We start from the raw sequence: 25,738 nt of genomic DNA on the forward strand, positions 1-25,738 counted from the left end.
TATATGAAAGATAATGGGATGTTAAATTATGAGATTTTAAATTTTTGTGGGTTGAACATTCGGTTATGCCCATATTTAAAGCCCTTCCCAAAGTGCACAAGTGTTTACTGAATCCACCAATGAGACCAATAGTCTCATGGAGGGGTTGGGTAACAGAAAACATGTCCATATGACTAGAAAGTAAACTGAAACAAGTATTACTATCGTTAGCCTGAATTTTGAAGGATACAGTTCATTTTTCAATGTCATTATATGATTGTTTAAAGGGGAAAGATTGCTATGATTGTTTGTTAATCACCCTGGATGTAAATAATTTATTTACAGTTATATCAAATGATTATGGTTTACGAGCCATTGAGGCTGTTTTAATGAATAGAATGACCTCAGATGTGTATATGAATCAGTTAATTTGTAATTTACTTAAACTGGTGTTAGAAAATAACATCTTTCTATATCAAGGTGTAAATACTATCAACAGAGACAAGGTATTGCGATGGGCACACCATGTGCCAATTCATACACGAATTTGGTTCTTGCTCATTGGGAGGATATGGTGATCTTTCATGGTGATCATGTATGGAAAGCACATTTGGTACACTATATGAGATTTGTAGATTATGTGTTTCTATTATAGAGGGGCACTAGTAATGATTTAAATTTATTTATAAAATATTTAGAAGCCACTACAGATTTTTTGAGATTTACTGTGACCAGTTCAGACACCATGATTGATTACTTGGATGTACATCTGTTTAAGGGACTGGATGGTCATATACAAACATCTGTGTATATAAGAAGAGTTGTTGGAAGAACAATTCGTTGGCTTTTGATAGTATGCATCCCAGGCATACCTTTAATAATATAGTGAAAGGACAAGTGCATAGAGCCTCCAAACTATGTACAGATGATGGTTCGAAGATGAAGTCAATGATTTAATGTTGAACTTAAGTAAAAGAGGTTATAAGAACACTGTTATAGACAAGGGTGTTAATGTTAGTAGACTAAACAGGATGGATAAAGAAAAACCATGGTTTTCAGATAGAGGAAATAATGATAGAGCCATCAGTAATAGGGGTGACAATAAGAACAGTAGATTGCGTATGACTTTTAAGTATAGTAATAATATTGAGGGAATATGTGTGATTATTAAATGTAATTGGAAGGTGTCATTAACTGATGAGAAAATAGGAAACATAGTGGAGGAGACACCTGCATTTGTATTTAGATGTAATAAAATTTTTAAAGATTTACTCTGTCAAGAACGTAGTTTATTTGAGGGAGATAGGGTTATAGCACAGCACAAAGGTACTTTTGCTTGTAGACATTGTAAAGTATGTCCATATATTATGGACCAAACTTTATTCACACACCCCCTAACTAAGAAAAATATTTATTGAACCAATATGCGGACTGTCACACACAGACTTTTATCTGTCTAGCTCAGTGTAAGATGTGTAGCTTATTTTATGTGGGCAAGACTAACTGTAGATTAAAAGATAGAATACTGAAACATCTTTCAGCTATACGATTAAAAAATGTACACAATGCACTATATCTTCACATAGAACAAAATCAGGACTATACATTTACATTCATGGTTTTGCAAACTGTTAGATTAAATGTCAGGGGTGGAGATATAGTGAATCTCACTGAGTACAGTAAAACAAAATGGATTATTGAGCTAGGTGTTGACAAAGCACCTGGCTTAAATGGTGTAATACCACTAAAACCAACCCTTAAGAGGTGGAGAATTCAGTACTGAGCATTGATCGGATATATGTTTTTTAAATATCTGTTCAAATACTTGCTTTTATGCTTAATGCGATCATCTGATGAAGGGCATTGACCCGAAAGCACTTATGTTCTGACATTTGTTTTTTGTTTTATTAAAGAATTTTTACTACGGCCTGTTTGGTTATCTGCTCTTTCTTTCTTACTCAACTTTGTGATTTTCTGAGCAGTGACCTTAAGTGAGAAAGTGTTTGCAATTATTTGTTGTTAATGTACTGTGTGTGCGCTGTAACCTGGAAAAATGTTGACCCCTGTGCCACATGTAACCTATGTATAGTGGTTAGAAGACAACACTGCCTGATTCCATAGGAAGATAGGACATATTTTAGTTAGTGTGCCTTGTGTGAAACCACTGCTGCTCCCTGGATGCATGCATCATTTACTACTTGTGTTGTGTAAATGGCTGGCTTGTCCTAGTACTTCTACCAAGTATTGCGTTGTTGCTTGCAGCTAGGCATACATGACACACCTCCTCTTGCAGACTGATGGAATTTCACCTAGCTTCTTCATCAGTGAAATCTTTATTTGCTATTCATATTCTTGATGATCTTCGTCTCACATTGCTGCAGTCATAACCTGTGGGTAGTCCGCTGTCCTCGGTCGGCCCGAATACCGAAGAGTTAGGCTGGCATCGGTCATGGGCGCCTGGAGCTGACGTCAGTACGTAGAAGTACTTAAGCGCATGACCGACGCCATATCCTCAGTCTTTCTTGCCGCGTGGTCCGAAGCAGAAGCAGCGTTTGCAAGTGCCGTTCGGCGTCCTGAAATTTTCGTTTTTCGAGTTTCAGACCGAAGACCAAGTTGGGCTAAGTACCCCGTTGGGGAATATTTTTGTCTTTTCTTGCCTCAGTTAATCCAGATGTCAGAAAAAGTTAATAATTGTGGGAAACAGATACCTCATAGGGACTATTACTCTCTTTGTATTCCTTGCTTGGGGCCTGAGCACGACGTAGTCGGGTGTCGCTTTTGCGCTAGATTTAATAAGCGCACCATTAAACGCAGATTAGACTGTGCTAGGCTTGTTTTTGGTAAGCGGTGTAACTACAACATGCCGTCGGATCCTCCGACGCCCGCTACCGCAAAAAAGCGAAAAGATAAATCGTTAAAGTCTAAACAGGATGAGTCGTCCGTTGCGGACGCCGGTTCCTTGGAAACTACGGTTGAAGCTGTGGATCCAGCCGAGGTCTCGGCTGAATCACAGGGGGAACCTTTAATTTTACAGGAATTGGCCTCTCAGGAGTTAGGTCAGGCCGAGGGGGCTTCTCAAGTCTCCGCAGTTCCATCCTTACAAAAGGTTATTAGGCCTTCTACTTCTGTCACTAAAGGCCCTGCTAAAGCTAGACCTGGTCTTTCTGGTACAGGCATCAGCCCTAGTTCTTCGGGCTCTGTTCCTAAAAAACATATGTTGAAAATGGCAGAGGATTTGATTACTTTAATCAGGGGTTCTATGCCCCCTCCAGAAAAGAGGCCTAGGGTAGAGACAGATGTGGAGGGATTGGAGCATTCCTCAGATTACTCTGAGTCTTCAGCTGAGGACATTCAGGATTTTCCTCCCTATTCTGATTCGGATGCAGAGGATTCCTGTCCTTCTGCTTGCTCCTCCAGAGGATTTTTCCTTTTCTGAAACCCTGCACTCCATGAGGGAGCATTTCAAGTGGGAAGGTCAGGATTTTTCAGATTCTCGTAAGAGGCTTAGGGAATTTTTGTTTTTGCCACAGCATAGACCTTTGGCTATTAGATGTTGTTCAGGATGTTTTTTCTGAAGCTTCCCTTAATCCTGATTCTTTACCCCCTGCCCCTGTCAAGCCAGACAGGTATTACAGAGTTCCAGAGGCTCATAAATATTTGTATAAGAGTCCTAGAGCGGACCCGGAAACTATTAGTCAAGGACCTAAGGGTGTCAGGGCTTCTGTAGTTAAGAATCCAGTCCCTCTGGATAAAGATTCTAGAGCTTTGGATAGGTGGGGTAAAAAAGTATATACCTCCTCCACGCTAGCTATGAGGGCTTTAAATTGCCAGTTTCATATGCTGAAGTATCAGAACTTTCTGTTAGGTCAGTTGAAATCTAAGGTAGATGCTTTAGCTGAGGGTATAGAGTGTAAGGAATTGCAGGACTTAGTTCATGCCTCAGATCAGGTTGGTAAGCATTCCTTGCAGTGTGGCTTCGATGCTCTTCAGGCTTCTTCCAGGGTGGCTGCTACTGGTTCAGTTATTCGTAGGCATGCCTGGCTTAAGGATCAAAATTTGTCAGAGCATGTTAAAGCTCGAATTTTGGATGCTCCTCTTCAATCTGAAGTTCTTTTTGGTTCTCCTGTGGAGTCAGTTTTGAAAAAAATGGAAGATAAAGCTAAGTCCATGCAGACGGTTAAGGAATTTTTACAAGTGCAGCCCCCTAAGTTTAGCAGGAATTGGCCTGCAAAAGGATGGTCTTACCCTTCTTCCGATTTTCAGTCTAAGGGCAGGTCTAGACGTGGTAGGGGCAGAGCTCACGCTCAGGGTTCTTTCAGACCTAGGACTTGGAGTTCTCCTTCACAATCTTCTGGTGAGGGCAGGGGTCAGCCTTTTCGTAAACAGACCCAATAACAGGTATCTCCAGCTGCCAGATTCTTCCTGTCTGGCAGCTCCTCTAGGAGGAAAGTTGGCACTTTTCAAACAAAATTGGCTTTTGGTCACCCAGGACAAATGGGTGTTGGACATTATAAATCAAGGCTACAAGTTTTATTTTCACACCTTTCCTCCTTTCAAAGGCATGCCAGATGTACCTCCTCAGCAAAGGCTGGAGGCACACAAACATATTTCTTTGCGTTTGCAAATGGGGGCAATTCAGGTGGTACCTCTGTCAGAAGTAGGCCTAGGGTTTTATTCTCGCCTATTCCTTGTGCCAAAGAAAGGAAACACTTGGAGGCCAATTCTGGATTTGTCCATTCTCAATACATACCTGGACATTCCAAAGTTCAAGATGTTAACTTTACAGCAACTTCTGCCTCTGCTAGGCAAAGATCACTGGATGGTAACTCTGGATCTCAAGGAGGCTTATCTTCACATTCCTATCAGGCCCAGCTGCAGGAGATTCCTGCGTTTTCGGGCTGGTACTTTTCATTATCAGTTCTCTGCATTGCCCTTTGGCTTATCTACTGCGCCCAGGGTGTTCACAAAGGTCCTGGCTCCTGTGATAGCCTTTTTAAGACTGAGAGGAATACAAATTTATCCTTATCTGGACGATTGCCTGATTCTTGCTCAAGACAAAGACAAGTTACTTCACCATCTACAGTATGTAATGGCAGTTTTAAGGTGCCTAGGGTATTCTGTGAACGAAACAAAGTCCAGTCTAGTACCCTCTCAGGACATGTGCTTTCTGGGTGTGAGACTGAATACAGCCTCTCAGATGGCTTTTTTGACCCCGGACAAACAAAGAAATCTTCACCTATACTTCCAGCAATTATCACTAATGTCCAGGCTGACTGCAAGGACAGTCCTTCAAGCCTTGGGGTTCATGGCATCTTGCATTCTGGTTCTTCCCAATGCCAAACTGCATATGAGGAAGCTACAATGGTATCTCAAAAGTGTATGGACTCAACACTGCCACGATTTGGACACTGTCATTCAGATAATACCTTGCATCCAGAAGGAATTCTTGTGGTGGGCTCAGGAATGTCACATAAACAAGGGACTCTCTGTGACCCGACCGGAGGCGAGTCAGATCTTAACGACGGATGCCTCAGACCTGGCTTGGGGAGCACACTTCAATGGGAAATGGATTCAAGACACATGGCCTCCCAGACTACAGCATTTGCATATCAACATGAAGGAGATGTTTGCAGTTCAATTTGCCCTGATGGCTTTCAAGGATCTACTTCAACCAGGACAGGTGTTGATTCAAACAGACAACACAACAGTCATGTGGTACATCAACAAGCAGGGGGGAACCCATTCTTACCCTCTTTGCAGACAAGCTATGATTTTGTGGGAGACTGCTCTCAGTTTGCACATCACTCTTCAAGCTCGGTTTCTGCCAGGAGCACAGAACTCCTTAGCAGATGTATTGAGCAGACAAATTGTGGATCCCCACGAGTGGAAATTGGATCCTCACGTATTCCAACAGTTGACAGTGGCTTGGGGAACTCCAGACATAGATCTGTTCGCTTCTCCACTAAATTTCCAACTGCCAAAATGTTGCACAAAGATGTTTCACCCAAAAGCTTGGAAAGTGGATGCTCTATCTTTCAGTTGGAACAACCTTCACGTCTATGCTTTTCCTCCTCTGCCTCTCCTTCCCAAGGTACTCTTGAAAGTCAGGCAGGACAAGCCTTGCATGATTCTAATAACACCAGATTGGCCACGTCAGCACTGGTATCCTCTGCTGAGGAGTTTAGTACAGGAGCCTCCTTGGCCTTTGCCACCAATTCCACACCTGTTGTCCCAGGCAAACAGTCATTTTCTCAATGTCAGGGTACAGTCCCTGCATCTGACAGCCTGGCATATTCTGTTTTAGACCCTGGGGGGTCTCAGCTTCCTCAACAAGTTTTGAATGTCATTTTGGAAGCCAGACGGCCTAGTACTAGAAAAGTTTATGCTGATAAATGGAAGAGATTTTTTCTTTGGAGCACAGCAAAGAGCTTTGATGTTTCAGTGCCTAATTTGAGTTTTACACTTCAGTACCTTACTGAATTATTAGACAAGGGTTTGTCTTTCTCCTCCGTGAAGGTTCATGCTGCAGCCATTTCTGCTCACTATGATTGTGACCCTCCTTTAGTTTCTCACCCTTTATTTAGACAATTTCTTAGAGGGGCAAAAAATATAAGACCCCCACGTAGAGCTCCTACTCCTTCCTGGGATCTCAATTTTGTGTTGGAAAAGCTTACTTTACCTCCTTTTGAACCAGCAGCTACGTCTGAGTTGAAGTTTTTGTCCTGGAAGACTGCTTTTTTGTTGGCCATTACGTCTGCTAGGAGGGTATCTGAATTACAGGCTCTCATGGCTGTTGAACCCTTCCTGATATTTCATAATCATAATCATGCCAAAAGTGATTTCTAATGTGGCCTTGAACCAGTCTATCCATTTGCCTACTTTTTTGCTGATCCCCAAAATAAGGGGGAAAAATATTGCATTCTTTGGATATACACAGGCAGTTACGTTATTATTTGAGCAGAACTAAGGAGTTCAGACAGACTCAACAGTTATTTGTTTCTTTTGCTTTGGGGTCACAAGGTAAAGCTGTTTCAAAGCAGACTATTTCAAAATGGATTGGTAATTGTATTGCTTTTTGTTATTCTCATCATGGGAAGGATGTTCCTGCTGGGATTAGACCTCATTCCACTAGGGCTACTGCCACTTCTACTGCTTTTTGAGGGGTGTAGCTACTAAGGATATTTTGGAAGCAACTACTTGGAGTTCAGTTCATACTTTTACTAAACATTACCATCTCCCTCTTTTCTCTAAGTCCAGGGCTGGGTTTGCCACTGCAGTCTTACAGGGCATGTTAGCAGCCCCTAATGCTTTTTAGTTTGCCAGCCTCCCTTTTCCTTTGCTTTGGGATTCTACCCACAGGTTATGACTGCAGCAATGTGAGACGAAGAACATAGTACAGTTTTGTACCTACCATAAATGTAGATGTTCGAGGATCCACATTGCTGCAGTCCTGTTTTCCCTCCCTCCTTCCCCTCTTTGGTTTTGGGGTGTTGGTGTTGTTGTTTGTTGTTATTGTTCCTTGGGGATAACTATTATTATTATTCTCCTTTTGTGGCTTTGGCCTTTTCTTTTTAAGGCCTTCTGACATCTGGGGCAAGAAAGACTGAGGATATGGCGTCGGTCATGCGCTTAAGTACTACTACGTACTGACGTCAGCTCCGGGCGCCCATGACCGACGCCAGCCTAACTCTTTGGTATTCGGGCCGACCGAGGACAGCGGACTACCCACAGGTTATGACTGCAGCAATGTGGATCCTCGAACATCTACATTTATGGTAGGTACAAAACTGTACTTTTTGGTGCCTAAGACTGTGATGTGATGTTAAGGCTGTGACATGCAAGACTGGAAGGTTACAGTGTTGCTCTGCAATTGTATGGTGTAGCAAAGTGTACAAAATAAATAAAAATTGCATAATATATATAGTAGCAATCCAAGGTGTGGGGACTGTGAAGAAATCAGAGCACCCATGTAAAACTCATGAGCACTAGGAAAATGTGCATCTTACCAGGATACTGTGCAGATACTTGAGACATGATACCATCAGAGCAACATTTAAACTGGTAGTTTAGGGAATGCTAATCCTTACCATCAGAGCAGCATTTAAACTGGTAGTTTAGGCATTGCTAATCCTTACCATCAGAGCTGCATTTAAACTGGTAGTTTAGGGAATGCTAGTCCTTACCATCAGAGCAACATTTAAAGTGGTAATGTAGGGAATGCTAATCCTTGTAGCTGAGGTAGATTTCAGCATCTTGGCTTATTCACAGTAGTACGTTTACAGCCAAAGACATCAGGTACTGTGGGGAGGCATTCTTTGGTGTGGAATCCATGTAGGGCACTCGGTTGTTGTTGCGGGATGCATTAGTCCACAGCATTGCCACATACGATAGCCAGGGATTTTTTTAGGATGCATGAGGCAGTAATCCAAACAATCTCCTTATCCATTGGGTGTCTGGCAATCGCCTCCTGGTCAGAGAACTTTTTTAGGTGCAGCATGCTGTGACACTGGGGCTTTTTTGCTGCCTGATTGCTCCTTTCTGTACAACTGGCTGAATTGTGGTGTCTATGGACACATTAAACTGATATATAGCTTTCCATATAAATTGAAGCATTGTGTCACTACTCTTGATATTCTGGCATTCGTCAATGATTTTTAATTCCCCATTTAGAAGTGCTGTGTGCTTTGCCTGCATGTAAAGACACTATCAGCTATATTATGCTTGTGTTCTTTTTTTATTAATTTATTTTTTTGTCATTTGCATTTACCAGCATAGGCACTCTTTTTTGAATTTTAAGCTTTCTGCAGAGACCAGAAACTAGCTGCAGTGTCATGGCCTGAGCTGATTATAAATTATTTTTGATTCTGTCCCAGAATGTGCCATCACCATCTTGTTGGTAAGAGCACATTTTTCAGATGTAATGAGAGAAACTTGGAGTGTTAGCTTAGCCTTTAACTCTGTTTAAAGAATTGTGTGGTTTTACTATTATATTTTTTTTCTTAATTTTGTACACAACATGGACTGCCAGCATTATAATTTATTTAAACAACTTTGCTCTGAGGTAATCACTCAAGATTTTAAAAGGTATTAATAATTTTTTGCTCTAATCTGCTAATTTGAAATGTGTGACATAAATTCATTATGTATGCATCACTGCAGTTATTATGCATGGCATTTTTGGTACGTAATATCATGAGTTTCATATATTTTTTGCATGACTAAACGTTAATATCCAAGAATGAGTTTTGTCAAGCTAATGTGCTGCCCAGCCAAAAGCATATCAGTCTCCAAGATTCTTCGTCAACTTATTTTTCTTTCATTTGGTGGTTTGTGTTAAATCTTGCAGTTAGTTTTGCAGTCCTTAAACCTGATCTTAGCAAAGTACTGGTATTAATGGATAAAATGGCTTTAGTCATCCAAATCATTTAAGTAAATTAAGACATTTTATGTATGATGTTTGAGTCAGTATGTATCATGTATCTAAAGGTAATGTTTGCGCTTTAAACATAAATGTTTAGATGAAGCAATATACCACTGTATAAATGATGGCTGTAGTCCATTCCAGTCCTTCTGAATTGGTGATTTATGGTCTAAAACAAAGTAATGTTGTTTTGCAGATGAATGTATGATTAAGAATTGAATGTCTTATTAATGAAATGCCTTCAGGATTATGGAATATAGTGTAGTTTATTTCCTCTGGCACCACTTAGAAAAATTAACTCAACTAGTGACGGATATGAAAATTCATTTTATATGAAATGGATGCATATTATGTCATTTCCTTATATTCTAGTGTCTGAAGAGGATATTTCAAAGGAAGCAGGAGAAATGGAAATGAAAAGAGAGAAGTATGTTGAGGAACTTAAGAGAGCACTGGCTTTGGGAACAAAGCAAGCTGATGCGTACAGCTTTGATTTAACGAAAGATGACATTGAGGCAGAAGATCTTAGTTTCATCTATGAGAAAGTTCTGAAGGATGTTTCAGTAAGTAGTAGCATTGATTTTGTAATTTTTTTTTTATTAAAAAGAGTATGGGATTTTCTGTATTCCTGTCTTTTCAGGTTGTTGCATTTTGTGTTTTGAATTGCAAAGCTTTAGTTTAGTGATGTACAGTAGCTGAGATGCAACCATATTACTTAAAGCATGTTATATACGACTTGTTAAAGAGGGAATGTATGCTGAAAGTTTTTTTTGTTAATACATTTGCAGTTGAGGATGAAACCAAGCAGGAAGTAGAAACATTGTATAGAAAAACTGTGTGATAACCATATCGCATTTGCTTTTGCATTTGCTCATAAATGGCATTATTGTAGCTTGTATTATTAAAATACATTAACTCATTCCCTTTGTATGAGTTTACTGCACCATGGACAAGTGTTTTTATATTTAATTTATATACTGCTTGAACTATGGATTCATACGATCTGTACACACTTGACCATTGTTGTACTTAGTCAAGTCATATGCGTTTTTTTAGGATGTATTCACGTCGTCCAACTTAAGTTCTCTGTCCAAAATGTTTTTATACCTATTGCAGAATGCATTCCCGTCTGTGGTGCTTGGTTAGAAATGTTGGGGGAATAGATGGCTGTAATTAAGGAAATGATTACTTGGGGACACAGGATCTGAATTGTCTAGACATAGTAAAGCCTTACTTTCCTTAATGCTACTGGCTGCCACAAAAGCAGTTTCTAGGAAATGGAAGTCAAAATATAAAACAACTGTAATTGAAGTACTGAATATTGTAAAAAAGATGAAAGGTCTAGAAGTGGGATGTTTAGATTTTTCACATTTAAATAAACAGTATTTATGGGAACAATGTATGCAGAATAATGTTCAGGAGGAGGAGAGAGGTTTAAGGGAAGGAAGGAATTGAGCAGTGTATATTATACTGGAGTGATTAAATATGTTCATTTCATTTTAACAATTAGAAATGTGTAAAACATGAAAAATTGTAATATGTTTTTTTTTCTTTTATGTTGATATATATGTGCCTCTGCCTTAAGTGGTAATTTAATAAAGTTTAAAAAATCTGCTTCTGTAATAAAGTTAGCAGAAATACTGAAACATCAGCAGTTCTCTAAATCATTGTCAGTGCATTCAGAATTTCTGAGGCTGACAGGACCTACTAATGCAAATAGCCTTGTCTAGTTAACATTTTCTTCACCACTGGTACCATACCACCTAATTTATATAACTTTTCACAGCGCCTCCAGCCAAAGTGATGTTGATCATATTGATCACTGCTTGGCTATATGGCTTATATCCTGCCAAGGATATAACAGCTGGCCAGCTTCCAAAGCTTCAGGGTACCTTCCACACACCTAAACTATCAGGCAGCCTGAGCTGAGCTAACTAAAAGACAAGTTTGAGCATGAAGCCCTTCTGAGCTTTACTGCTGACGAATAGTACTCTTCTCTGAGTCTTTTGAGGAGCGATGGTTCTTTTGCTGGGCAGATAAGTTCCCTTTCAGGGAAAAAAGTTCTGTTTTCTTCATTTTGTTGATGTCATTACTTTCCTGTTCAAGAAAGTTATTTTAAAGCTCTGAATGTGTTTTAATGGAATGTCTTGAGACTGTGATGTACTTTTAATCAGAGCACTCATTTTTTTCTGTCAGTTTAAAAGCAGTGCAAAGTAACTGTAAACATTTTTCTAGAGAGAAATTGTTTACTTTTCTTTTGTGGGCTTGGCATTGCATTTTAAAGTGATTTTACTGTGTTATCTGTCAAAAAAGTAACTTTTCCTGACTGGCAGTGTTTACCAGCATTTGCTGCTTGTCTTACCTGTGAAAGGCCTAATGGTTAAGGTTTTTGCCTTACAAACACAAGGTGCAGGGCTTGAGTCTCACAAGGGACAATTGGCTAGGCTTACAATGGCTCTGAAGGGCAGTTAGCTTAGTACTAACCTATGAACCTATAAGAGGTACCATTTTTGGCTTGACCATGGAACAGACTACTGGTTCCACAGTCAATCCTTCCAGCTACAAAAAGAAAAAATTAAGCAAACTACCTTTGCCCACAACAGCAGGTTTACAGTTTTCCCTCAGCTGGAGGTGAATGGCTGCTTTGACCATTTGTTGTACCTCAGACCACTCATCATTTAGCCCAGATCCCTCTGGTGTAGCACCTACAACTGCTGAGGACCATGTCCTCTGTCTGTTGGTAATCTCCTCAGTAAGCAAGGTAGAGCCACTCTTGTCGGTCCTGGGAGTAGGAGCAGGGAAGGTTTCCTGTTTTGTCAGAATGCTGTGCCCATCCCTGGGGAAGCAGCTGCTGCCATTAGTAACGTGGCTGGCCTCATTTCTGCTGTCAAAAGAAATGGGAAACTGAGCATGTATCTGTTCCTCCTCAAATTCCTTTATATAGGAGTAATTTACTCTATCTTCTCAGGGTTTAATTCAGGCTGTTGATCCTTCTTGTAACCTAGGTTTTGGTAAAAGAAAGGGGGATTCCTCTTCTCCTGAAGAGATTCAAGATTCTGAATCTAAACAGAAAGATACAGGGATGGGTAGCTGTTTCTCTTTCTCGTTGACTGTTGCTAGAGTGTGCCATTGTTTTCAGTGGGAGAACACTGAGGGTTCTCAGTCCCTCAGAAACTAATATGAGTTGCTACTGAAGGATTTTCCAGAACCTGCACCCATTTCTCCTGTTCTGTTTTAAATGATGTGTTTCTGCCTGCAATTTTCCTAGTACTCAGCCAGTTGTCCATAAAAAGACAGATGAGATGTCTAAATTTCCTCAGTCTTTTAAATTATTATACACCGTTTCCAAACCTGACCCAGCAGGTATAGCTTTAGTTGATCCCACTGCTGCTAAACGCTTAGTTAAATGCAATCCTACTCTAATAAGGACAGGAACATTACTGATACGTATGGGAAAAGTTTAATATTTCTGCAGCTTTAATTTTCTGAATTTTAATTGTCAAAACTCGGATGTTAAAGTTTGTACCAACAAATTGGGAAAGTATGAGGAATGTTTTATCTGCGGTTTCTTCTTTTGAGAAAACATCTGCTTTAAATAACTTAGTTTCTTCTATTGTACAGGTCACTACTCATTGTTTGCAGTACATGCATTACTCTGTTGATACTTCCTTCAGGTATATGACCACTATTATTGTTTTGAGGAGGTTTGTATGGCTGCATTCACAGAAACTCCCAGGTGATGTTAAAATGAGATTTTAAATTCTCCCTTTGATAGAAGTTTAGTGTTTGGCCCCTCTGCGCAGAGGTGATCAAAAAGTGTGATGAAAGGGGCAAACTGATCTAGAGAATCTCTAAGATGTTTCATCCCTCCTTTTCCAAACTGTCCAAGGGATTTTCTATCTCCTCATCCAGTTTTGGCCAAAAAAAAAAAAAACGAATAAACAGTTTCAACAAAGTTTAGCTAAACAGACATTTAAGAGAAATGGCAAGGGGGTTCCAAAAATAAGTGTCAAACATTCCAAAACTAAGGACAATCCATCAAGTCTAAATGGCTACACAAGAGACCTTGTCACTCCCCACCCTGACCTGTTTCTTTTTACTTCCAGACAGTCTGAAACTCCATTTTTCTCTTTGGCAAAAGATTGTTTCAGACAAATGGGTTCTGTAAATCATTCATGAAGATTACAGATGACAATGCAAGGAAATTCCTCCTTTCCAGGGGGTCATTCCTCATCCTCCAGAGCAGACTTTTTTGTTTTCACCTGTTCTTCATCACATGTTGCCTCAAGGAGTGAAAGAAACAGTTCCTCCTTCCCAGTTGAGTACGGGTTTTTATTCAAGGATGTTCTTAGTGTCAAAGAAATAAAATGCTTATAAACCAGATCTGGATCTTTTTTTCTAAACCTGCTTGTGATAGTGCCCAAATTCAAAATTATGTCATTTAACAAACTGTTGCCTCTTCTTCCTCTTTCCAGTTTTCTGGTAACACTAGACTCAAATGATGCTTATCACATCCATATTCAACCAGACTTCAGATGTTTCCTAAGGTTTTGTATGTCTGTATCACATTATCAGTTCTCTGCCTTACCCTTTAGACTATCGACTCCACCAAGAGTGTTCCCAAAGTGTCTGGCTCCAGTTATAACTCATTGCAGGCTACAGAGTTTGCAGAATCTTTTTCGAAGTTTCAGGAATCCCTCTATTGGGTGAGAGACATCTCTTATAGAAGCTGGGATTCCAGGAGAACATTCAAAAGGCTTGCTTGACTCCTCCACCACAGGTAACAGTAGATCTTTATTTAGATCCATTTTTAAGATTTTCAACTCAAACTTTAGTCACTGTGAAGAAATACCTCAGGATTATGGGTCTCATGGGATCTATGATTCCCATGATACCCCTAGCAAGAATCCACATGAAAAGGATACAGTAGTATCTGAAATCACTTTAGTGCAGCATCAGCACCCTTTTTTTTCAAATCCTAGTCCTGGAGTTTGTCAGAAGAGAAATTATTTGGTGGAGACAACAGATATCCTTAAATCCATATCTCCCCTTCTCCCTCCCTGCTCTAAAGCAGACAGTCACCACTAACACGTTGGACTTTGTTTGGGGAGCAGTTCCAGGAGTGGTAAAAGTGCAGAAGTGTGTAATACCAAGGACAGATGCAAGCACATAAATAACAAGAAAATGTTTGCCATGATCAAGGCAGTCAACTCTTTGAATCATCTTCAGTCTCTAGAATGTCTTCGTTACAGACAATACCACAGTCATGTGGTATATCAACAAGCAAGGGGGAGCAAAGTTGTACCCCTTCTGGAGACTAGCCATGTTAGCTTGGGATGAGGCTTCACAGTACAGTGTCACTCTGCAGGTATTCTGCATTCCATAGGAGCAAAGTTCTGTGGCAGACAGTATGTGCAGGACCAGAGAGGAACCTTGTGAAGGGGGTTTTCCAAGATCCAGCTGTTTGACTCCTCTCTGAACAATCAACTGGCAAAATTCTGTTTCAGGACTCCATGCAAGAAGGTCTGGAAGGCAGATGCTTTTTCTTTTTTCTTTTCCTTGTACACACATGTTCCTGTATGCTTTCTACCCTTTCCACTAATATCCAGAGTATTGAAGAAGATCCAGAAGAAATCCCTCAAAGTCATTCTGGTGACTCCCTTTTGGCCAAGGCAACCATGGTTCCCCCTTTTGGAAATGCAGTTACCACAAGCTTTCTCACAGACTGGATCTACTAACACAAGAACAGTGGTGTTTGATAAAACCCTAACATCAGTCATCTTAAGTTGACTACCTGGATGATAGGACCATAACTCTTTTTAGGCACATGTTTACTGAGGGCATGCAACATGTATTAATGGAGGCAAAAAAGCCTGCTGCTGCTAGAAAATCCATTATTAGCAAATGTAAGCAATTTTCTAGTTGGTGCCAACAACATAACCAGCACCTATTCAGGGCTAGTTGTTATCTGGATTTACAATATTTGTGTGAGTTACTGTCCTATGGTCTTTCTTATTCATTTATCAAGATTCATTTATTGGCCATTTCAGCATGCTTGCCCATGGATCTTCCTGTTTCAGTGCAGTTCCATGTCAAATTGTTCTTGAAAGAGATTTTGCATAAGAGGCTTCCAAGAAAACTGGTGGCTCCTCTTTGGGATCTTAATTCTGTATTAATAAAATTAACACTTGCTCCATTTGATCCAGCTAATCTGGTTGACTTTAGTTTTTAACATGGAAAATAGTTTTACTGTTAGCTCTGACATCTGCAAGAATGGTATCTTGAGTTGCAAGCTCCTAACCCTCTCTTATATTTCTGCAGGGACAAGGTTTCTTTGAGAACTCATCCTTCTTCCAAAGACATGCGTCTGGAGCAATTCTCCCCGGGCCTCTGCTGAAAATAGGCTTTGTCCTAGTCAGATTTTCCCGGTCAACAAATGTTAAATACATTTTTTTATTACTAAAGTGGTATCTAAGTTTACTTTAAGACAAGCCATCCATCTCCCTGTTTTTTTCCTAAACGTAAAAATGATAACTCTGGTACTATCTTGACAAAACTATATCTTTCAGATCTTTGGAGCAATTGTTAATTTCTTGAGAAGTTTAGAACGAGGGACAACCTGTGTCAAAACTTACTGTTTCCATATGTTTGTCTAAGGTTATTATCTTTTGTTCTCCTCACTGTAACAAAACTATTCAAGGCATGGTCAAGGCCTACTCTACCAGGCATTGGCTCTATCCGTTTCTTTTTGGAAAGGGTTTGATTCTTGAAGCTGTTACTTGATCCTTCTTGCATACTTTTACAAAGCACTATAAGCTTGATTCCTTTTCTAGGTCCAGATCAAGCTTTCCTAGGGCCATTTTCCAGGGGCTCCTGGACTCTTCTCCTTCCACCTCCCAAATGTAGTTAGTTGAGGTAAATACCCATAGAGCTAAGACTTCTGCAGCAATGATCATTATGATGAACAAAGTACAGTTGTGTAAGTTGAACTTACAATAACAATAGATGTTTGAATGATCACTGCTGCAGTTGCTGCTCCATCCTGCCATACCCTTTGTTGTTTGGTGTATCCCTCCATCTCTGTCTCTCTCTCTCTCTCTGCTGTCAGGAAAGCTCGGAAGGGCTTTGTGCCCAAACTTATCTTTTAGTCAGCTCAGCTTGAGCTGCTTGATAGTTTGCGAGTGTAGAAGGTGCTCTGAAGCTTTGGAAGCTGGATGGCTGTTATATCCTTGGCAGGATATAACCAGAGCTGTTGGACATGCTACACCTAAAGAAATCCCAATCCCTCTATGCTACACGCTCTAGGGACCTAAACCTTGTCACCACAATAAACAGGACATGCTGGAGGGATAGATTCCTGTCCCAGAGACTTCCCATACTCTGGAACAGGCTACCCATCTATTTCAAGCAAAGTTCTTCATTAGCACTCTTCAAGAAAAATCTTGATGAGTGGATGGGAAATAGGAAATACACCCCGGGGATCATGTCTGTGTCTCTGCTCAACAGAGGCACAGGAGAATAACTTTCTTGGGTGGCGTAAGCCAGGGAACCTTGTTGGCTAGGCTTACGTAGGCCCTTGGGCCGATAGCCTAGTACCTACTTATGAACCCATATGTAAGGCTACTACAGCAGTGATCATTTGAATGTGTACTCTTAGATAAGTTCAACTTCCACAACTGTACTTTCTCTTCATCATTCATATTGGACCACAGTTCACTTGCTTACCTCTATTCCTTAGTTAAAAATTTTGAAAAGTTTTGTTTTCCATAAGCAAGATTGTAAGGCATGTTAATAAATATGGTGTGCTCTCCTAAGACCAGTACCCTTTCCCTAATGATTACAGTACTTTAACTCACATACAGCATTATAAATTTGGTGTACTGAAATATAACAAAGAGTCTGTTAGTTGGTGTTTTTAGCCTGAGGCTTTCAAAATGGTGAACCACTTACTGCTGCTCTCTAAGCTTTGGATTTTGTGGAGGCACATTTGAAATGGTTATTCAGGTACCTCTCACACAGTGCTGAAGGTGGTGCTCTCTCTCTTAGTTGAGTACTTTCATGATCACGGTGCTACAGTGATGAGTACTGGGTCCAGTAACATGATTCTCTCTCTCTCTTTTTTTTTTTTTTTTTTTTTTTTTTTATGACCCTGTTTCTGACCTTGTATAATCCTAGGTTACAGTGTATGCTGACAACTTCAGGCTCTGTAGTGCTAAACAGTCAATATTCCAACTTTAACAAAGTTTGGAATTGAGTCGTCTCTAATTATTCAGTAATTTAATATGACTAGATCTGCTCGTGTGATATTTAAAGTTACACATAAGTTAAAAGTCATTCCTGGTTAGTCAGCTGCATTACTACCCCAACACCACCTTAAATTTATTACTTGCTCCATTTCAATACTGTACAGAAGCCAGCGTTTACAAGGTGTTTAAGCAAATAATATGCTACTGCAGAATACCTAACCTGTTTATCTTTGATTCCAGGAGAGTGTCTGGTATTAACTTACTTTTCACTAAGCTCAAGTATATCCTGCTGATGATAAATTTTAGTTTAATTTCTCCTAATACAGTGACTGGAATGGACCCCATTCCTGGGTCAGGGTATGATTAGCATTCATGAAATTTATGTTGTTTGTCTTCAGTGTTAGCCAGAACTGTTCTTCTCAGCACCTTCAATCCACTCTTAATTGTCTCCTTCTGCAGTTCATAGGGGGCTGCTTGTATTTTTTTAGTCCTCTTGCTGCTATTGCTATTGGAGCTGTCTGAATATCTTTCTTCCACATTGCTGTAATTTCTGCTTGCATAGCCTTGTTACCTGTACTTACGATAGTATAATCGTTGGGTGCAGCAATTTCACTGAGCAATGCTGTTTTTGTCTTTTTTTCTTCTTCTTGGGTTCTAAATCTGTTTTTTGTGCATCTTTTTTCTAACTCTTGTTAATGGATGACACCATGTGTTAAAAACTACATCATTCAATATAATGCTTTGTGGTTCATGTTTCTAGTGCTTCTTAGCTGCTTATGTATCATAGTGTTTGCACAATCCCCAGTTCAACTGTCTTGCTACATTATTGTGTATTTCAATGTACAGACCCTTACCCATGAGCGTGTCACACCTAGCAAAGATTTTCTGTTTCTCCCACTTGTTCTATAAACTTTTTAAACCAATATGTACATAGTCCACTATTTTGGGCAGCTGTTATTAACCTTTCATTTTTTGGTTTTAGTTCACCCCACTTTAACCATTCCTGCTTCAATTTTTAGCCAACATGGCATTGTTCCAGAAGATCTCTATACTTGTCACTATAGTTGTGGACTTTATTTTCTTTCCTTCTCATCTAATCCTTTTCCTTATTGTTTTGCACTCTGTTACTGTCTGATTTTGTCTACTTCTGGTTTGATTTTCATTCTTACTTTGTTCTGAAATGTTTCTGCTAAACTAAGCAAAGATGCCATCTTAGACTTCTTTTCATGGTTTGGAACTTTCTCTTTGTTTGGATTTGTCAATGTCAGTAAATATGTATGTAGCCCACAACTGCACATCAGTATATGTAATCAACCTCCGGGAGGCCCATACTTCTTTGAGAATGAGTAATTATTTATATTGGTATGTTTTTTTTTTTTTATTTATTATTTGACAACTAAAAAAATGTCTCATGCTTTTCTTGTCTGACTGGTTCAGTGTTTTTTGTGGCCAGTCAATCACACCAAGTTGGCCGGTGTAAGTAAGAACAGGAAAAACAAAGTGATTTATAGCTTTGAGTTTATTCCTGGATTTCAAAGTAGTTTTTAATATTGACTTTAGTCTTCTGATGTATTTCTTACTGAGCTTTATTCTCATTTGTTCATGTTTTACTGTTGACTTGTCATTTATTCCCAGGTATTTATACACTCCCTCCGGATCTCTCCTTTATATCACATTCATGTCCCAGAGTGACATTTTCTTGGTGCTGCAGTTTTCATTTTATAAATGTTGCTTTTGTATACTTAAGGCCAAATGTCATTCTTATATAATCTGAGAAAGTTTTAAAAATGTGTAGTTATGTTTTCAGATCCTTGTCTGAGGAACTATACAATTTTAAGTCATCACCAAAAAGTAAATGAGGTAACTTTAGACAAGGTTGGCTTCTAGGAGTTAAAACTATAACCACAGTCTTACTTAAGTGAACACCTTAATGGGTTAAGGGAAAACAAAACTGCAATAGTGCCAAAAAATCACCCTGGGATATCGCCCTTTGACTTATTATCCTTGGAATAATAATTTGCCCTTTGTCATTGTTTAGCTGCAAAGTGGTTTGGTACTGTTTTCATAGTTGCTGTGATCAGTTGATTAGTGTGGGGTGTGTCTTCTATATCTGTAAGCATTCCAGTATCCATGAATGTATCAGAGGCACATGGGATATATGCAAATGAACCTTATGAACATCAGGCGTTTCAGCTAATTGGCAATTCTGAATGCCCATGACTTGTTTCATCGTTTTAATGAACAACTTCAGGCCAATAAAGCCAAACCCCACTAGCTGTGGATATGCATATTTTGGCCTTTTTATGAATTCATCAGCACAGCGCAAGCAAAGTATTTGACTAACCATAAGAAACCCAGGACTGTTATACCCAGCTGATGTCCATTATCATTAGGGTCACTGCAGAAATATCCCAAACAACAAACTAAAACAATAAGTGAGAAGGTCACTGAAAAACCAATCAGTAAAAACAAAATGAAAACACCAGGAAAGCTAGAATTTCCACTGAGTGACCTCCCAAACCTCTTGTATCAGAGGCATATGCAAATGACCCTTATGAACATCAGGTGTTTCAGCTAATTGGCGATTCTGAATGCCCATGACTTGTTTCGTCATTTTAATGGACAATTTCAGGCCAATAAAGCCAAATCCCACTAGCTGTGGATATGCATATTTTGGCCTTGTTATGACCTTGTCAGCACAGCACACGCAGAATGTTTGACTAAGCATAAGAAACACCTAATGTTCATAAGGGTCATTTACATATATCCCATGTGCCTCTGATACAAGAGGTTTGAGAGGTCACTCAGTGGAAGTTCTAGCTTTGCTGGAGTTTTCATTTTGTTTTTACTGATTGTTTTTTCAGTGACCTTCTCACTTATTGTTTTAGTTTGTTGTTTAGGATATTTTTGCAGTGACCCTAATGGTAATGGACATCAGCTGGGTATAACATCCCTGGGTTTCTTATGCTTAGCCAATCTGCTTGTGCTGTGCTGACGATGTCATAACAAGGCTGAAATATGCATATCTTCAGCTAGTGGGGTTAGGCTTTATAGGCCTGAAATTGTCCATTAAAATGACAAAACAAGACATTGGTATTCAGAATCGCCAATTAGCTGAAACACCTGATGTTCATAAGGGTAATTTGCATATATCCCATGTGCCTCTGATACAAGAGGTTTAGGAGGTCACTCAGTGGAAGTTCTAGCTTCGCTGGAGTTTTCATTTTGTTTTTACTGATTGTTTTTTTAGTGACCTCACTTATTATTTTAGTATCCATGAATGTGAAAAGGTGTCAGATGGTATTTTTGTTATACTCTATCCATGCCATACTTAGATTCGTTCCCTTTTTACAACTCTGTTATGGCTTTGTTTAGCAGCAAATGATCTTTTGTTCCATGTGACTTTCTTTTATTACCTTTTTGATCTACTGCTATAATTTATTTTTTTCTAAATGACTATAAACTCTGTTTGCATCATTTCCAGTATGTATATTGTCAGAAGTCAGATTACTATTGGTCTATAGTTCTTAGGATAGCACGCAGGTTCACTCTTAAGGAAGAGGAGCATAGTTTTTCCTGTTAACAATGCCAGTGTCTTTTTGTGATGTGCTTATAAGTGATTCTTAATTAAAGCCAAATCTTTATATAAAGATGTTAATACCTTCAGCCAGAAGTTAGGTACTGTTCCTGGGCCTAGGGTTTTCATTTAGGAGCTTCTCTTATGTTTGTCTGAATTTCTCTGTCTGTTACTTCGTCCCTTTTCATATCATCTACATTAGAACTCCATACTTTTATAATTATTCTCTGCGTTCAGCATCTTTGTTATGTTCAGCAGGGTCTTCATAAATACTTCTATAAAATTTACCCTTTTCTTCTTTTTTGTGTAAATTTCCAGTATAGTACACACATTGTCTAATAAAATATATAGATAATTTGCCTTTTTTGCTGTTCTGAGCCTCACTTCTTTTCTCTGGGGAAAAAAAAAAGCTACTTGGGTGTTTGTTACAGACCCTGCCTCCTTGCTCTTTTCATTCCTCATATTTAAGATGTTGTAGCACCACTACTGCCCCCAGCACAGTTTAGCAATCATTACAGAAACTGCTCCTGTCTTTTCAGCCAAGGTGCCCATACCCTAAAAGGCTCAGTGCTGCATTATTCTGCAGCAGGAAGGGATTCATTAAAATTGCTTCAGCCAGCTGGAATTTGCTTCCTGTTGAGATTCAGAATGAAATGAGTTATACAAACGTTAGAGCTTCTTATTTAGATATATGAATGCATGCCACTTTTTCAGGGAACATTGAATGTTTGTGTTTTAAGATCAACCATCTTGGCAAGTGTGGGAAAAGTTTGGTGATTCTGTCCAGGTAAGTATCTGGACTAGGTAATTGATTTTGGATAAATTTCCCTGTATTCCACAATAGCCTGTATGTGATCTGCTCTCCTTGAAGTGTATTTGTGTTTTTATTTGTAAAAATCATTTCGTCTGCAGAATGTAATCATGCCTGTAGAATGTCATCAGCTGCTGTATTACACTACCATTGCCTGTGACTGTACCTGACTAGTTGTTGTATTTGTTACTGTGCCTTTATTCCTGGGTTACAGCTGGGAAGAGTCCATGTCTCAGTCTACAAAACTGGCTAACAAGCACATAAATCAATAAACGTGGAATTAAGTATATGTGGTATATGGGTAAGGAGTAAGATACTTTGGGTAGATCCTGGGAGTATTTATACCACACTTACTAGGAATGGTCCTTTCTGGGTAGAGTGGGGACATAATTATGTCATAGGGATGTTAAGAACTGTACCCTTTGGAAGTGACTGAGGTACAGTTAAGGGAATGTAGGCAAAAGAGGTGACAGAGCAAGTAAGTAAGTATTGCATGGTACAGGGAAAAACAGAGAGATATAGAAACATGGGGAGTAGGCATTGCTGTTCTTCACGAAGATATGTGAGAGGTGAAAATGTTATTAGATGGATAGAAACAATAGAAAGTGGGCCGTGGTTCAAGTTAAAAGTACTTGCAGTCTAATGATAGTATAGAAGGGTGTTTACATCTTAGGGGTGTTTATAATTGTTATGTAGTTAATATGGTGTTGGATGCTTATGTACCAAAGAATCTCCCTAAAATTTGCAGTATAGCATTAGGAGGTGCTGCACTCCTGAATTTGCTGTCCTACAGATAAATATTAAATCAAGGTCCCATTTGCTCATATTAGTGGTAGCACAGGGGGATATACAAGATACATTATCACTTACAGAAAATAGTAGGCAGTTTCTTCAGTGCCTTTACCGGTTTCCAGTAGACAATATAAACACCACCTAGGGTCTCCCCTGAAAGAAGGTCCTTAGTCTGTTAGGACTATCCCAGCCTACAAAGAATACATAAAATAAACTTTTCATAAATGAGCTCTTCATTTTTATATAATTCTTCTTCACTTCACTGGTGCTGTAGGTAAGGAATACATTAGGGATAACAACAGCTGAAAAGGCTATATGCAGAAATTCTTATCTAGCCAAATGAGGAAGGTTTTCATTTGGCAACAAAACAGGTTTTTCATCTTAAACAGCATATCTGTCACTAAGTTCTACAGTGTCTTGCTGTCTTTATATAGCATAAGTCTGGCTTATTCCTTTGTAAAAACACACCTCTTAGCAATTTCTTCTTGCTTGCCTTTCACACCTCCGTTACCTGCAAGTACAGTAGTCATGCAGTTTTTGAAGGGTATTCTGCATTTGAAATCCCCAAACAACCAGTGGTTTCAGCTTGGAATCTTTGTGGTATATCCTTGCCTTCTTCTGAGCCTACCTTTTCAATTGACATTACATACTTGCCTTACAGCAGCTAAAAGAAATTCTGAGCTGCAAATTTTATTCTGTAAAAGGCATTATACATTATATCACAAGGATAGGATACATTTGGGAAAAATGTCTCTCTTTTTCATATTTCATGCCCAAAGTCGTTTTGATTTTTTGTAGCCAGCCTATTCAGCTTCCCATTTTCTTTCATAAATAAGAAACCAAATGAGAAAGACTTATCCATGGATGCTCACAGACCTCTTGTATATTATGTATACAACATCAGTTCATAGGTTCATAAGTGTTTATTATGCTAATGACCATAAGGGCCATTTTAGGCTTAACCTTGCATCCCAAATCCCAGAAAAATTCTGGTACCTGTTGTGATGCCCCAACACTGACAAGGTAATCAAGGCGCCTCAATCCTCACCACTGGCAGTAGTGGGGAACGTACACACTGGGAGGATGACAAGTAGACACACAGTAAAGTGCAATTTCCCTTAAGAGCACCCAGAGATCACAGTTGGTCTGGGGCTGGTTTCACCGTCTTTCTCCAGATCCCCAAAAATACTTCCCACTGGCACAGCTATAGAGTTGAGATCTCAGCTGAGTGGCCAAACCAAGATCTCCAGTACCCTCTCTGTTCAACCAGTGCTTCGTGTCCTTGCCCAAGTAACTGACACACACTCTTTAAGATTTGATTTATATACACACACACACACACACACACACACACACACACACACACACACACACACACACACACCTGGGAAAGGCTGGCACAGGTTTACTTCTGTGCTCCCTTCTGCCCAGACTGTAAGGTAGTTTTCACTGACACCAGCCAGCACTTATCAGCTACTTTAGGGCCCTTAACAAAGGGTGTCCAATCTTACTGTGTAATGTTACTATTAATCCAAATGTTAGTCTGACCAAGAGCAAGGCTGTTTAGGAGTGGCCTGTACAGTGTCACCATATAGATATGCAAATACTATAAGAGCTTAAATATCTCTAAACAGACCAGCCAGAATTAAAAGGCTTGAATATATTTAATAATAAATAATAAAAGATCAAGACGATACTAAATAAGTAATCAGTTACATCAGAGTTCAAAATCACAGGAAATATTTAAAACAACATTGAAGGACAGTCTCAAATAAAGAAGGAAAGCATCTAAGCTCTACTTTACCATATTCCTGTCTGAATCTAAAGAGTTACTATGCCATAATAACTTACTTACACAAGGCAAGTGTAGAGGTGAGTGGATGTTCTTGACAGGTCAAAGATGAAATACAAAATGTTCTATTTCTCTCCCTCTGTCTGTGTGTCTTTCTCTCTCTCTCTGAGTTCTTAAATTAATATCAAATATTACTGCTGGGTTAGCTTGGATAACATCACTTTTTGTCATCTGACTTTAGTTCCCAAGCTAAACCCCCAGTGTCAGAACCTACCCACATTTAACATCTCTCTGTGAAAATACATAGCCTTCAGATGTCTGCAACTGTTAGAAGATATAAAACAATAAAACACAAAACAACACCGAGATTCCCCTTGTGTAGACATCCCGTCTCCTGTTGACTGAAACTGAAAGATAACTTTTATAGCACAATCATAAAATAATTTAATTTCAACTATTTTCTTGAAGTTTTGCAAGTTAACCATCTATATTCTAGTTTCCAGTGTTAAAACATATATTTACACAATTGCAATAGCTTATATACACTTCTGTTCTAGGTCAGCAGTGCATGCTGTGGTTACATTTTAGCTCAGTACCTAACATACAGTTCTAACACAGTTGTAGCACAAGCATCTTACATGAAGCATGTTGACATTCACAAATGTCACAACCACTTAAAAAATTCCAGATAGTTGGGCCGGTGGCATCTCCTTCTGTTACATTTCTATAAAAATCATTTTAATATTCACAAATGAGACAGAATTATTTACAAAATTCCAGCTAGATGGGCTTAGCAGTATTTCCCTTTGTCACACTTCTTCGCCCCTCCCCCAAAAAAACTTAAGCTAGTTTTTCAAGTGACCCATGAGAAACATTGCTTGAGAGGATTGAGCCTATATGGGAATACCTTACCCCATTCCCTGTCTTAAGAGCCCATCTGTGTTGGCATTGCTAACACCTCTGCGGTGCTGCATATCATATGCCTGCAACCCTCGGCTCCACCTTAGTAAGTTGGCATTTTGCTGTCTGGCTCGATATAGCCATGTTAAAGGATTGTGGTCTGTGACTACAGTGAATTTCCTTCCATACAGATAAGCCTGAAGTTTCTGCAGTGCCCACA

The 25,738-nt window shown here is 39.3% G+C and overlaps 1 protein-coding gene across 2 annotated transcripts in view; it reads left to right on the forward strand.

The window, feature by feature from the left end:
- The window catches only part of XRCC4 (X-ray repair cross complementing 4), a 3,243,137-nt gene that overhangs the window by 678,821 nt on the left and 2,538,578 nt on the right, over positions 1 to 25,738 (forward strand). For both annotated transcript variants that reach the window (XM_044064256.1, XM_044064257.1), the window contains exon 3: positions 9,773 to 9,963. In XM_044064256.1, coding sequence (XP_043920191.1) covers positions 9,773 to 9,963 — 191 coding nt within the window. The remainder of the gene's footprint in view (positions 1 to 9,772; positions 9,964 to 25,738) is intronic.

The sequence above is a fragment of the Protopterus annectens genome, chromosome 2.part2 (genome assembly GCF_019279795.1).
Source record: "Protopterus annectens isolate FY-2018-M chromosome 2.part2, PAN1.0, whole genome shotgun sequence".
In the NCBI taxonomy this organism is placed as follows: Eukaryota; Metazoa; Chordata; order Ceratodontiformes; family Protopteridae; genus Protopterus; species Protopterus annectens.